Source organism: Haliotis rubra, unplaced genomic scaffold (genome assembly GCF_003918875.1).
Source record: "Haliotis rubra isolate DU_JTF1 unplaced genomic scaffold, ASM391887v1 Scf1200, whole genome shotgun sequence".
In the NCBI taxonomy this organism is placed as follows: domain Eukaryota; kingdom Metazoa; phylum Mollusca; class Gastropoda; order Lepetellida; family Haliotidae; genus Haliotis; species Haliotis rubra.
In genome coordinates this window covers 165,444-180,162 of record NW_025765116.1, presented here as the reverse complement: position 1 = coordinate 180,162, position 14,719 = coordinate 165,444, and the positions used below count along the sequence as shown (strand labels likewise).

The following is a 14,719-nucleotide window of genomic DNA, read 5'->3' as shown; positions in this document are numbered from 1 at the left end:
GTGTGCGTGATATGCATGCGTGTGTGTGTGTGTGTGTGTGTGTGTGTGTGTGTGTGTGTGTGTGTGTGTGTGTGTGTGTGTGTGTGTGTGTGTGTGTGTGTGTGTGTGTGTGTGTGTTTGTTTGTATGTAATTGTGCTTGTTTGTGCGAGCGTGAATGTGCCTGTGTGGGCGTCAATCATTTGTGTGTGCTTTCTGTATTTGTGTATGGGTGTGGGTGTCCTTTATATATATGTGTGTGTGAGCGGGCGCGCATTTGGTGCATGTATTTTTGTGCGTTCACGTATTGAAACTTGACAACGTTGTAGACGAGGGGTTAAAGCATTCGCTCGTGGCTTCTTGGTTCTATTCCAATATGAGTAGAATATGTGAAGCACATCCTGGTGTTCGCTGCACTCCTGTTGTATATATACTGAAGGAAACAAATAAGGGAACACATGAAAGTACAAGCGTTTTTGTATTCTTTTCCATGTTTCTTCGCAAGCTTTGTATTGCATAGATAAAGAAACACTATGATGAAGTGTTGTTTCCTTATTTGTTTCCCTCAGTATATATAATAATCATGCATATATGCATACAGACAATATGGTGGTTGCTGATGCATATTTCTGGAATATTGCTGAAAGCAGCATAAAACCATACTCACTCACAATGGTTGTGTGGTTATTTCCATGATGGCAAAAGAAAGACGTGTGTGATGACGCGACTACGCTGACCAAAGCATACGGGACGACTATGTGCAGAAGCTGCGTTGTGCATCCCTCATGTAGCTAGAACATTGCTGAGTTAAACAGAAAACAGCCACGAACACGTTCCGGTGTGTTACAGTAAGTGAGTGAATTTACTTTCACGCCGATTGTAGCAATATTCCAGCAATATCACGGCGGGAAATGGGCTTCACACATTGTATCCATGTGGGGAATCGAAACTGGTCTTCGGCGTGAAGAGCGAACGCTTTAACCACTAGGCTACCCCACCCTAGCATTGACAGATGATATTGTAAAAATCTATGCTACCTTTGCTACCTTGCACCAGGCAGTGGCGTAGCCTAGTGCTGGAATATCGCTAAAATGGCGTGAAACTAAATTGGTGGACCAATGAGAAACGCATCTTCCTCACTTCGTTACATCCGTTGTGTACCCGTGAAGACCCGGGTTAGAATATTGATCTTCAGTAACCAATGCTTGTCGTAAGAGGCGACTAACGGGATCGGGTGGTCAGGCTCGCTGACTTGGTTGTCACATGTCATCGGTTCCTAATTGCGCAGAGCGATGCTCATGCTGTTGATAACTGGATTGTCTGGTCCAGACTCAATTATGTACAGTCCGCCAACATATAGCTGGAATATTGCTGAGTGCGGCGTAAAACTAAACTAACTCACTCACTCACATCCGTTGTGCAAATATACGCTTTGTTGAACCTTTAACAAGACTAGAAGACCTGCTGGAACCTGGACTGAAGATGCCCTTTTAAGGACGCTTCAGTACTTTGGGATAAACTGTCACTAATTTTATCAAATACACACTAACCACTGTAGTAAGAGTATTATTAGTCAAGTATTATAAGTCCTTAGCGGCATAAATTGTCTAATGAGCCGCAGTTCGCTGTGCAGAGTTACATACCTTAGAAGCAACAGGATACACTGATCATTAGCTAGAATCACACGCTGCCACAATCAGTACCTTAGGTTTGTCAGCAACGTGTACGTGTTCGTCGCCATGGTGATAAAGCCACCAGGTTTAATTCACCTCTTGTTGGTCCTATCTTATCTAAAATACCGAAGCGAAATGTTGAAAAGAACAAATTCAGTATCATGGGTCTTACGCGGGTCATATGTGACAGGTGCGACTGTCTCATAAACACCTGTTGTCAGATGTACAAGTTTATAAAACAGGAACGACGTTACCAGCCTGGCAGCATGGTGTCGGGTAAGTGGCGTAGTATAGAACATAGAAACATTGTTCTATGCATTCACGTATTGAAACTTGCAACGTCTTCGAGGGACAACGTTGCAGACGAGTGGTTAAAGCATTCGCTCATGGCTTCTTGGTTTTATCATCCAAAACTGTGTTCCACAGGAGATATTGCTTTTGTGAGATCAAACGATATCTCCTAGGAGATATCGCTTTGACAGTAGATCTTGTACAATGCCCTGACAATGCTATGACGTCATGAACTTGATGACGTCACAATGCTATCACATCGCTTCACTGCAAGCCTAATGGCAGTACTGTGTTCAGAGATGTACATTTTTTCATTGAAAACTAATGAAGGGTGATTTTGGATGATAAATAGAATCTCACCCTCGTGTCTTCTGATATCAAATATATCAACACTCGTTGATAAAAGTTAAAATATCCTCGGCAAGCCTCGGATATTTGTAACTTTATCAACTCGTGTTGATATAATTGATATCAGAAGACACTTGGGTGAGATTCTCTATCTATTCCAATATGAGTAGAATATGTGAAGCACATCCTGCTGTTCGCCGTACTGCTGTTGTATATATACTGAAGGAAACAAATAAGGGAACACATGAAAGTACAAGTGTTTCTGTATTCTTTTCCATGTTTCTTCGCAAGCTTTGTATTGCACTGTAGGTGAAAATCTGGGAATAGATAAAGAAACACCATGATGAAGTGTTGTTCCCCTTATTTGATTCCCTCAGTATATATAATAAGCATGCATATATGCATACAAACAAGATGGTGGTTGCTGATGCAATGCCAGGCTCTGACCCTTGCATTAAATTGACGATACATTTCTTTGTTTATGTTTTCTCTTAGCGTCCATGATGTTAACGCTGTTTGTGTCGCCTCTGTTGGTGATGATGGCGTCTGCAGTCACTGTCAACCTGAACGGTCTGCAGTATGTGGGGATAGGCTACAACTTGCTGAAGGCCAACCCTGAGGGTGAGGACACGGTGCCCCGAGGGGGGGGATAGACCCGGGCGTTCTTCTCACCCGGCACATCTTCAAACTGACCGGGAAAGACCCACCGGAAGCCGAGATTGCTCAAGGTCGTCTCGACTGCGCGACGGAGGAATATGTCTACTTTGGTCAGAAGTCCTACCAAACCATGCTGTCGCGTCGGGTAGACACCTCCTGTGAGTAGTTGCATTGTGAGTGAGTGAGTGGATGGGTGGTTTGCGCGCGTGTGTATGTGTGGAGGAGGGGTTGCGTGCGTGCATGCGTGAGTAAGTGGGTGAGTGCGTGCGCGCGTGAGTGTGTGTGTTTTGGGGAAGGGTTGCATGCTTGCGTGAATGGGTGAGTGCGTGCGTGCGCGCGTGAGTTGGTGAATGAGTGAGTGAGATGCCAGATCACCATAAAATACCTAACTCAGACACAGTATGCTGACTCCGAGCTAACTGATCCACTTTTATTCCCTTGATGCCATACGCATGTCAGTGTAACAACAAGTAACTTCTCTTCACGTCTTTTGGTCTGACGCGGCCGGGGGTCGACCCTCAGCTGACACTCTATCCATTACACCACGGAGGCGTTCTGAAATGTTGAGCCTGAAGGGGAGAGTCTGATAGGGTGTGCTTTGGGGCGTGTTCCGGAAATGGTGTGACTGATGAGAATCATCATGAGATATCCCTGAAAGTCTGAATAAATGAAGCACTATTCACTCAATAACTATCTGTCACTGAAATTCCATGTTGGTCATCAAATATCTCTAAAAGTTGTACTTATTTATTACAAACAAATATTATAAATAATCCTTTAACTCTCTTTGTTTTGTCTTCTTCAAGTTGGTGGTAAAATAGGCCAGTTGCTCGCCAGCTTCTCCTTCGGGATGAGTTCCAGTAAGTACAACCAGGCTACCTGCCTTTATAGAGGAAGGAATATACACACAGGGTAGTAGGGTCATAGGTGGCGCTGTATTACACACACCAGGTACAGTCCGTTTGATTTTATTTGAAAACGATGAATTGCTCGCTAACACAAAATCATTTTTGACGAGTGGGGACCACTTGCTGGTAGAAAGTCAGGTGTGCGAGTTGCGCGTGGGAAATTGAAATTTCACTACACACGCTTGTTGATTACTTAGCTGTTCTACCAGCAAGTGACCCTCCTCGTCAAAAAATAGCGAAAACTGACAACAGAATAATGGTCGTTTGTTAAAAATCTTTTTTATTCGGGTGTCCAAAAGTATGAGACAAATCATCTCAGAGTTGGTCAGTCGATTTCATGTGACTATGAAAAAAATGGTTTTGTTGCAATTATTAGATTTTGTGTTAGTGAGAAATTCATCGGTCTCAAATGAAATAGTAGCTCATAGTAGCTGCTATCACACTGACACCACGGGTAATACAACAACGTGGCAGCAGTTGTTTCACACATCACACACATCATAAAATCAACAATCATTTTGTCGTTTTATTTATGAATCAAAGGATCATACCGGTCAGAAAAACTCCATCGTGGTCACCACGAGAAGTTTTAGTACGTGTTGTAAACTATCTTCACCAAAATACATGGGGTGCTTAATTAAGTTCTTTGAGTATAGTAGATCTACAAGACAGGTGCTCTGACACCAAGAAACTTGACCCTAAACGCTTGAAATTTGCACACTTGATACTTATACTCCCCATGACGCCATTGCACTAGGCTCCCAACACGCCAGTACCCAGACCAATGTGGAGAAGAACGTGTTCTGGCAGCAAGAGAGTGCCTGCAACATTGGCCAGGTGCGCTATCTGGACGAGCTGGCACCGACACATAACTTCTCTGTGACGGAGAACTTCGCGGCGGCTGTCTGTGCCCTGCCCGACACCTACAACGCTGCTGCATACATGAACTTCATTGACACCTGGGGCACGGTAGGTTCACATGTCTGTATCCGGCGATCTTGTGACCATATGGTGAGTGAGTGAGTATGCAAGTGAGTGAGTGTGTGGGTGTGTGAGCGAATGGGTGGGTAAGTGTGAGTGAGTGAGTGGGTGGGTGAGTTGGTGGGTCAGTGAGTGTGTGGGTCAGTGAGTGTGAGCGAATGGGTGGGTAAGTGTGAGTGAGTGAGTGAGTGAGTGGGTGGGTGAGAGAGTGAGTTGGTGGGTGAGTGCGTGGGTCAGTGAGTGTGTGAGCGAATGGGTGGGTAAGTGTGAGTGAGTGGGTGGGTGGATGAGTGAGTGGGTGAGAGAGTGAGTGAGTTGGTGAGTGAGAGTGAATGAGTTGGGTGAGTGGGTGAGTACGTGAGTGGGTGAGTGAGTGAGCGGGTGGGTGGGTGGTTGAGTGAGGGAACAATGACATATCAATTATGTTAACACCATGCCCCCACACACACACACACACACCCCACATCCCCAGTATCGAATAATGACGCATCAATTATCATCATACCATGCACCCCAGTGTCGAACAATGACATATCAGTTATTCATCATCAGCGACATACCAGTTATAATGTTTCCCTGATTTGTGACCAATGCGATATTCACTAGTATCGCCCTCCGATTGGCGACAATCTCAAACAAAGGACCACGATGTTCTGTATATTATCGTATATTTATTGTAGCATGTGATCACAACAGCCGACCTTGGGTACCGAACCATCACCAGATACAAGAGTTCTCTGACGACCTTCGTTGAATACGTCATGCAGAAGGTAGGTCATGGTTACACTACACTTAATCAGTATCGCTTGCTCGCTGAGCCGGTCCGTATGTCAAGTCAAGTCAAGAGAGAGACAGAGACATGTGACAGCTGTGATTGGATGAAATAGTGTAAGATGTTTGTTTTTTAAAAGCATATCCAACCAGTAATTAAAATTGACCACAATTTGAAGTATTCAGTGCTGTCATTTTCATCACCATGACTTATGCTTATTGTGTGTACAGATATTTTCCAGTAGGTGACATTTGGTGCGGAACTGGGGTTAGATGTGTTCCGCTTCCTGTCCTCGCAAAACGAGCCGGACAAGTTGGCCTGATATTGTGTTTTATTGTAGTTCAAAGGCCAGAGTGTACCCATGTGTACATGGAATGGCTGTTGATAGCTTGTCTATTTTAAACAAAATTATAAGGTTACTATAGAAGTCTATGGGAAAACATTTGGTGGTGTGTAACCTCATAGCAGCAGGCTCTTCACGAGTGAAAATTGGGAAAAGTTGCCTCCCCTGACAACGCTCCACTTCCGGCGCGTATACCCGTAAACCCGATGATGAATAGACCATAGTAAATACGTAGCGAAGATTTCGTGAATACGTAGCGAAGATATAGTGAATACATGGCGCACGTTAAGTGATTATACAGTGTACATGTAGTGAGTGAGTGAGTTTGGTTTGACGCATTTACCAATATTCCATCAATATCACTCATTGTACCCATGTGGGGAATCGAACCCGGGCCTTCGGTGTGATGAGCGAACGCTTTAACCACCGTCCCTGGTGGTGTAGCATACACGCAGTGCAGGTGATGTGAATACGACCTAAAGGTGCAGGAAATACTTTGTGCAGTTTTACTGTTGACGCAAGGAACACGCAGTAGAAACGTGGTGAATGGTAAATAGAAATGAAGTGAATGCGTAATATATACTACCCATCAAAAGTTTAGACTCACTAGTGTAAATGTAACTTACTTCAGGCAACTGTTCTAAACAAGATTATGCAAAAATATTCCATAATAGTTGAAGGTACTGTTTACACATAAACTGATGTATTGTAAAACAAATTCATAAGTTGAAAATATTTTTGTCATGAGTTCAATAAATGATGAAACTCAGTGAAAATTGAACAAAGAGAATTTTCTGGGTAACATCTTCTTTTTATTCGTGAGTACAACGTTTCAGGGCTTTCACCTGATGATGGGGCCAGATTAAGCCCTGAAACGTTGTACTCAAGAATGAAAAGAAGATGTAAACCAGAAAAATCTCCATGTTCATCAAATAGCATCTTCTAAAATGCCAATCAAGCATCTCAGTGAAAATTGGTGAATTCGTAACAAAACTTGACACCAAAACGCAGCTTTTCAAATGCACGATATTTCCACATGCTTTTCAGCAATTTGATGCATGATCCTCGTGCAGTTAACAAGCAAAAGGTTTGGAGATGGTTCCCCCAAGTTATGGGCAGATATTCATCCTCGGTGTAACCACATATATATACATAACTTTTAGTGAATGCTTTAAGCGAGTCTAAACTTTTGATGGGTAGTATATATGTATCATGCATAGCGTAAATGTAGATGTAGGGTCTGTGTGAACGAGGAACACAGGGCGTTCCACAAAGCGATCGTAGCGCTAAGATGATCGTAACTATACTTAAATATAGACTTACGACTGTCGTAGCGCTAAGATGATCGTAAGTATACTTAAATATAGACTTACGACTGTCGTAGCGCTAAGATGATCGTAACTATACTTAAATATAGACTTACGACTGTCGTAGCGCTAAGATGATCGTAACTATACTTAAATATACACTTACGACTGTCGTAGCGCTAAGATGATCGTAACTATACTTAAATATACACTTACGACTGTCGTAGCGCTAAGATGATCGTAACTATACTTAAATATACACTTACGACTGTCGTAGCGCTAAGATGATCGTAACTATACTTAAATATACACTTACGACTGTCGTAGTGCTACGTTCGCTACGTTCGCTTTCTCTGACAGTCTGGGACATCCATCACCTTCGGTGGTCGCTACAATCAGTACAGCGGATCTGTAGGTGTCGACCTGAACAAGTTTCAACACGACACCACCTTCAGCAGCCACTTTGGTAGCTTACAGTTCAGCTTCAAAATCGGGACACCTGACCACCCAGAACCTCTGTGGTTTGAAGTTCGCCCACTGAACTACGCCCTGAGCGCCGCCTACTGGCAGGTCTACTCGTCTTGTTCAGGCAACACTCAGCTGTCTCTCGCCAAGAGACAGACCTCTCTCCTCACAGCTCTCCAGGCTTACCCGACACTGAAGAAGCAGCAACTGGCATCAGGCAGGTTATATCACACAATCTCAACCGTATACATCTCACCATAAATATCAAGAACATAATAATCTGTACGGATCAAGTCCATAGATATACGAACATAATCTTGGTTAAACTATGCCTAATTTCACCACAGATTTTGTCCAAGCAGTTGAGGCCCAATAGCTCTACATGTATAACATATAGTTCAACAAGAAGCGATGCGTGTGCGTGTGCGTGTGTGTGTGTGCGCGCGCGTATGTGTGTGTGTGTGTGTGTGAGAGAGAGAGAGAGGAGAGGGAGAGAGAGCAATATTTTGTACATATGGAAATATTAATAAAGTATAGGAGGGTGTCACTTACTTTGTGCATACATCTCTCTCTCTCTCTCTCTCTCTCTCTCTCTCTCTCTCACACACACTAACACACACACACACACAAACACATCCTCCTTCCCCAAATACTTCACCACCTTAAACCCCCAATATGCACACACACATACGCTCACTACACATGCACAGTCACAGACTGACACAAAAACACTAACACACATGCACACACATGCACACACAAAACTACACTTACACGTCACTGTATAAAAACTATATATCTTTCCATTAACCGGACAGATATCGAGCTGAAAATCCCACTGATATGGCCGCTGGGGACGTACGGTTTGATGCAGGCCAAGACTGGCTGCCCCACGGGTGGTGCATCATGGGCTGAGGGGTGGCGCTACGAAGACTTGGAAAATACATTGACTCTAAACCACGCCTCAAGCAACATACACCTCAGAGGTAAGGGCGATAACTGTGCTGCTACTAGTACACCCAGCAGTTAATGGCTCAACTGGTCAAATGGCAATCTGGAGGGACCGAAGCTGATATATTCATTTGCGGCCAGTAAAGGATGTATAAATTATGCATAGTATACTCGTACATATATATCTATCATACTAGGGGCGGTGTGGTAGCCTAGTGGATAAAGCGTTCCCTCCTCACGCCGGAGACCCGGGTCCCGTTCCCCAATTGCGTTCCCCAATTGCGTACAAGGCGTGAAGCCGATTTCTGGTGTCCCCCACGGTAATATTGCTGGAATATTGCTAAAAGCGGCGTAAAGTCATACTCACTCACTATTTATCATAATAGAGGCTATAAACGATGGTCATAGCAAAATGCACAGCTAATTTCAATACGGACTTATTGTAACCGTTGACAACTCATTCAAAGCTAATAAGCTTATTCTCGCTCTTTCATATTTCACATAATTTGATAAAGGTGAGCTAATGTACCGATGGTTTCATATTGCTAAAACATACGTTCCAGGAAGCTTCCCGGACAAAGGAAATTTCAAGTACTACTTCTGTATGAAGGGGAAGCCGAAGGTCAGTGACTGGGACATGGATTGGCCGGCAGGGGACTACTGCATCCTCAAGTATGGGAACTGCCCTTCAGGTAGATATACTTCATCTTCATACTGCATCCTCAAGTATGGGAACTGCCCTTCAGGTAGATATACTTCATCTTCATACTGCATCCTCAAGTATGGGAACTGCCCTTCAGGTAGATATACTGCATCTTCATACTGCATACTGAAGTATGGGAACTGCCCTTCAGGTAGATATACTGCATCTTCATACTGCATCCTCAAGTATTAGGGGAACTGCCCTTCAGGTAGATATACTGCATCTTCATACTGCATCCTCAAGTATGGAAACTGCCCTTCAGGTAGATATACTTCATCTTCATACTGGATCCTCAAGTATGGGAACTGCCCTTCAGGTAGATATACTGCATCTTCATACTGCATACTCAAGTATGGGAACTGCCCTTCAGGTAGATATACTTCATCTTCATACTGCATACTCAAGTATGGGAACTGCCCTTCAGGTAGATATACTTTATCTTCATACTGGATCCTCAAGTATGGGAACTGCCCTACAGGTAGATATACTTCATCTTCATACTGCATCCTCAAGTATGGGAACTGCCCTTCAGGTAGATATACTACATCTTCATACTGGATCCTCAAGTATGGGAACTGCCCTTCAGGTAGATATACTGCATCTTCATACTGGATCCTCAAGTATGGAAACTGCCCTTCAGGTAGATATACTACATCTTCATACTGGATCCTCAAGTATAGGAACAGCCCTTCAGGTAGATATACTGCATCTTCATACTGCATCCTCAAGCATAGGAACTGCCCTTCAGGTAGATATACTACATCTTCATACTGCATCCCCAAGTATAGGAACTGCCCTTCAGGCAGATATACTACATCTTCATACTGCATCCCTAAGTATAGGATCTGCCCTTGAGGTAGATATACTTCATCTTCATACTGCATCCTCAAGTATGGGAACTGTCCTTCAGGTAGATATACTACATCTTCATACTGCATCCCTAAGTATAGGATCTGCCCTTGAGGTAGATATACTTCATCTTCATACTGCATCCTCAAGTATGGGAACTGCCTTCAGGTAGATATCCTGGATCCTAAATTATGGGAACTATAAATATATGCCTACAGCAAACAGATGTGTTTATTTAGGTTATAGCAAATTAACGGAGGAGTTTGTCTGTTGTGTGTTGCAGGCTTCCGAGACGGCTACATCCAGCTTGACGACAATGACATCCCCAACAGAAACAGTCATGGCGGTACACTACCTGATGGGGATTTTGGCAAGAATACACACATCAACTTTTGTTGCAGGTAGAAATCTAGAAGAGTCAGTGTGGAATGTATGAACTGTAGTCGCGCCTGTGGTGCTGTTATAAAGGTACAGCCAGCCTCCATGAAATTGTCGAAACTTCTCGAACGGTAAAGATCGAGCCCATGCTGTCAACAACCAAGGGAGGTAACTGTATGAGTTTTCTTCTTTGCTGTTCTTTATTCACACGTTTCACGTTTTTTCCAGAGATGACGGGATGCCCACCAACCCGGTGTACCTGCCCACAGAGAAACCCTTCTACCTGTTCCTGTACAACCGAGGCTGCCAACAAGTGCACGGTATGGCACTCACCACGGAATACCTCGTCTACGACACAGAAGACACCACAACCCGGGATCACTTCGGGGGGTCTCACCCCGGTATATTTTATACTGGGCGCAAACCCGGGATACACTTCTGTTACTATTCGCCTCCACACTACAGCGGGCCCATCATTGGGTGAATGGTTATTACAGTACCCGATCATGTGGAATAAAGAGGATATTGGAAGCAAACCTGGACTACATTTGTATTACATTCACTTCTACAACTGGTCGCGTCATTGGTTAGGGCTAGAAACAACCAAGTTCTTAAAAATGGAGGGATGGTGGGGCAGCCTCGTGGTAAAAGCCCTCGCTCGTTACCCTGACGTCTCGGGTTCGATTCCCCAAATGGGTACTGTGAGTGAAGCTCATTTCTGGTGTCCCTGGAATATTGCTAAAAGCGGCGTAAAACCTCACCCCTCACTTATAATATTGGTTTGTGTCTGTATGCAAAAAATGTATACCATGTGCATTCATTGAGTCATCCAGGCCGCATTGTTGACGTCATTCACATTAACTGTGAGGGGCGGTGGGGTAGCCTAGTGGTTAAAGCATTCGCTCGTCAAGCCAAAGACCCGGGTTTGATTCCCCACATGGGCGCAACGTCTGAAGCCCATCTCTGGTGTCCCCTGCCGTGACATCACTGGAATATTGCTAAAAGCGACGTAATACTAAACTCACTCACTCACATTAACTGTGAAGTTTTAAGAAATTCCGATGAGTGAAGCGCTCCTACAATCACTATAATCAGCCTATTTTGAACAGATGTTTCTACTGGTGAGACGACAAGCTTGGCAGACGCATTTCGAATGTGAAAATCAAACTTTGCAAACTTAAAGGCTAGTTGTCAGTCCTATGAAAATGTCCAACAAGACTGAATAAAACAGAATTAAAAAAATGTTTACATTTATTGCAGATATCTCTAGCAAGGGATTTTGTCGATTGTTTAATGCTCGTCGCGATATGGCTGAAATACTGCCGTTGTGACGTTAATTTGTTACTCACTCACTATTGTTTGATGAGTGAGTGAGTGAGGTTAGTTTTACGCCGCACTCAGCAATATTCCAGCTATATGGCGGCGGTCTGTAAATAATCGAGTCTGGACCAGACAATCCAGTGATCAACAGCATGAACATCGATCTGCGCAATAAGGAACCGATGACATGTGTCAACCAAGCCAAGCGAGCCTGACCACCCGATCCCGTTAGTCGCCTCTTGCGACAAGCATGGGTTACTGAAGGTTCATTCTAAACCGGACCTTCACGGGTCCCAATTTAAAGAACTATAGACTGTGAAACTTGATGAATTCTACCATGCTTCACACCACAGATGCCGTTACGAACTTGCTGGGCGTGTGAAACAGATTAAAGATTAATTTATTTATTTTTAGATGACCCCGACTCGAAATTTTGAGTGGGGGATCATCTCAAAAAAAAATTTAATTAATCTTTAATCCTCGCAAACACACGAGGGCCTGTGGTGTGAAAGCGCTCTTCTGAAGTTGTTTGTACCATGAAATTTAACATTTAACTTGGCACGTATAAAACGGTTGTGACACTTAATATTTATTTGTTATATTTTTACACCCATACTTGATAAATATTGGAATGCACTCCGTGTCCTCCGGGGTCTGACCCATTAATTACACATGAAAACACAGATAGCTGATAGCTGGGACACTAACATGTTATTGTTACCTGTATGTTTGATATGTCGGGGTGACACCCTCTGGACATGTGACTTATGGGTGTGATAACAAACACTACACAGCCCTGGGGATAATTGATTATACATCTAAATGTTATTATGTTACATAACAAATTGCTGCTTTAGACAATGACACAATTACCCGCTGTTACGTTTGGTTTATACCATGTGAGATAGTCTAGAAATCCGCCATATGCAACTCTACTCTGCACTGAAGTTGATTAGGTCAGAAGCTGTATAATTCATAAAATATATAAACGTTTTCAAAACTGTGTTATTAAGTGACACAGGTTAAAGTGGTTAACATGTTATATACGTCCAAAATATCAAAAGGTGTTTTTAAATGGCGCATTGTCAAGTGTTGAATATTTGACTGCAGGAGTGCCACAAGGCTCAGTCCTAGGGCCTTTCCTATTCATTATATATTTATATTAAATGATATTGTGGAATGTCTTTGGCTGTACAACATGATGTATGCAGATGACGCGTCTTTGTTTAAGTCTTCTACTTAACACATATCGTAGACACCCTTTGAACAGAGACAAAAAAAATAAAATCCCAAAATACAACAGAGGCGACAATGTTTTGTTTTTTCTGAAACTAATTCCGCCTGAAACTGATATTTGATTCTAAAGCAATACGAACTATTGTAAAAACGTGGTTCCTACTACGTAAAGAAAAAAAAAGTGTTTCTAAGCATTTTTTGAATAACATTTTCTTCGGTTTGTAGTGAGTGAGTGAGTGAGTTTAGTTTTACGCCGCACTCAGCAATATTCCAGCTATATGGCGGCGGTCTGTAAATAATCGAGTCTGGACCAGACAATCTGGTGATCAACAGCATGAGCATCGATCTGCGCAATTGGGAACCGATGACATGTGTCAACCAAGTCAGCGAGCCTGACCACCCGATCTCGTTAGTCGCCTCTTACGACAAGCATGGGTTACTGAAGACCAATTTTCTAACCCGGACCTTCACGGGTTGTCCGGTTTGTAAATGGTCTAAAGATATTCATAAAAAATACTTCCATAGAGAATTAAGGTATGTCATGAATAAGCAAGCTCATAACATTACATAAACCAGTTGTCAAACGTCCTCTCCCTGAAACTGCAAGAGAGGTTTCGGATGACTGCTCGTTACAATTAAAGTTAAAAATCTTCAGTTGCAATTTATGGAAGTGCGATGGCTGAGTGGGTTAGATAGCTGACTTGGTGTGCTGGCGAGTACATGCCAGACTGAGAGTGTGAGACTCAACTCAGAAAAGCTCTCATCTGTACTTTACTAAGAAAGCGTAATCCCCATAATATGCCTACGTTACGTTTGACCGGTTTCTAAACGGCGTTGTGTATTTGAAGGATACACTCTGCTGTTTATTGATGCCTTAGATCTTGTTCACAAACAGACGTACGTATTTCTGAAATCAGACCGGAGTGGCGTTATGGGAGCTATCCAGGGCGATTAGCAGGATTCTATAGATATACTAGTACACCGGCAACAGAGAAGTGCCTGACCTTTAAAACAGAGACCGTATGGCTGGCTCTTCGTTGGGCTTCGACGTAGCCCAAGGTGGGATACGACCCCGTAAACACTTGTTAAGGAAATACGTATTTTTCAGGCCCTTTGGATATTTTCTCAATGAATGTTAACCATTTTATAATATATGTGTTTCTAAATTTACAGTGTCTTGAAAAACAACATTGAGGCAGAACATAATGTGTTGAATTGAGTATATACGTTGTGACAAATCTTCACATTTCACTGGCGTGTGTCACAGAAACTTGCCTGGCCGGAAGGACCTCGAGGCTGGAGAACTGATACATTCCGACACAGTGATGACTCGGCAGAACATGACTACACATCACGTAATCAGACTTTCCTCTTGTTTGTAAACAAATGCGCTTACTCTGAAATCGGAAAAGAAGCTTTCTGTTTGCTTTAGATGTTGTCTTGAGTCAGTGAGTGAGTTTAGTGTTACGCCGTTTTTAGCAATATTCCAGCAATATCACGACAGGGTACACCTGAAATGGGCTTCACACATAGATATTGTACTGAATATACGTATAGATA

General features: G+C 43.1%; 1 protein-coding gene across 1 annotated transcript; it reads left to right on the top strand.

Moving 5' to 3' along the window:
* The first annotated feature begins 1,776 nt into the window (after positions 1-1,776).
* Positions 1,777-11,139, top strand: LOC124263807. The gene is given in 11 exon segments (XM_046698538.1): positions 1,777-1,926; positions 2,785-2,927; positions 2,930-3,104; positions 3,753-3,806; positions 4,612-4,823; positions 5,516-5,605; positions 7,618-7,939; positions 8,541-8,708; positions 9,237-9,365; positions 10,509-10,626; positions 10,832-11,139. Coding segments are annotated over 11 exon segments (1,782 nt in total). The 5' UTR covers positions 1,777-1,811; the 3' UTR covers positions 11,088-11,139.
* Positions 11,140-14,719: the final 3,580 nt, after the last annotated feature.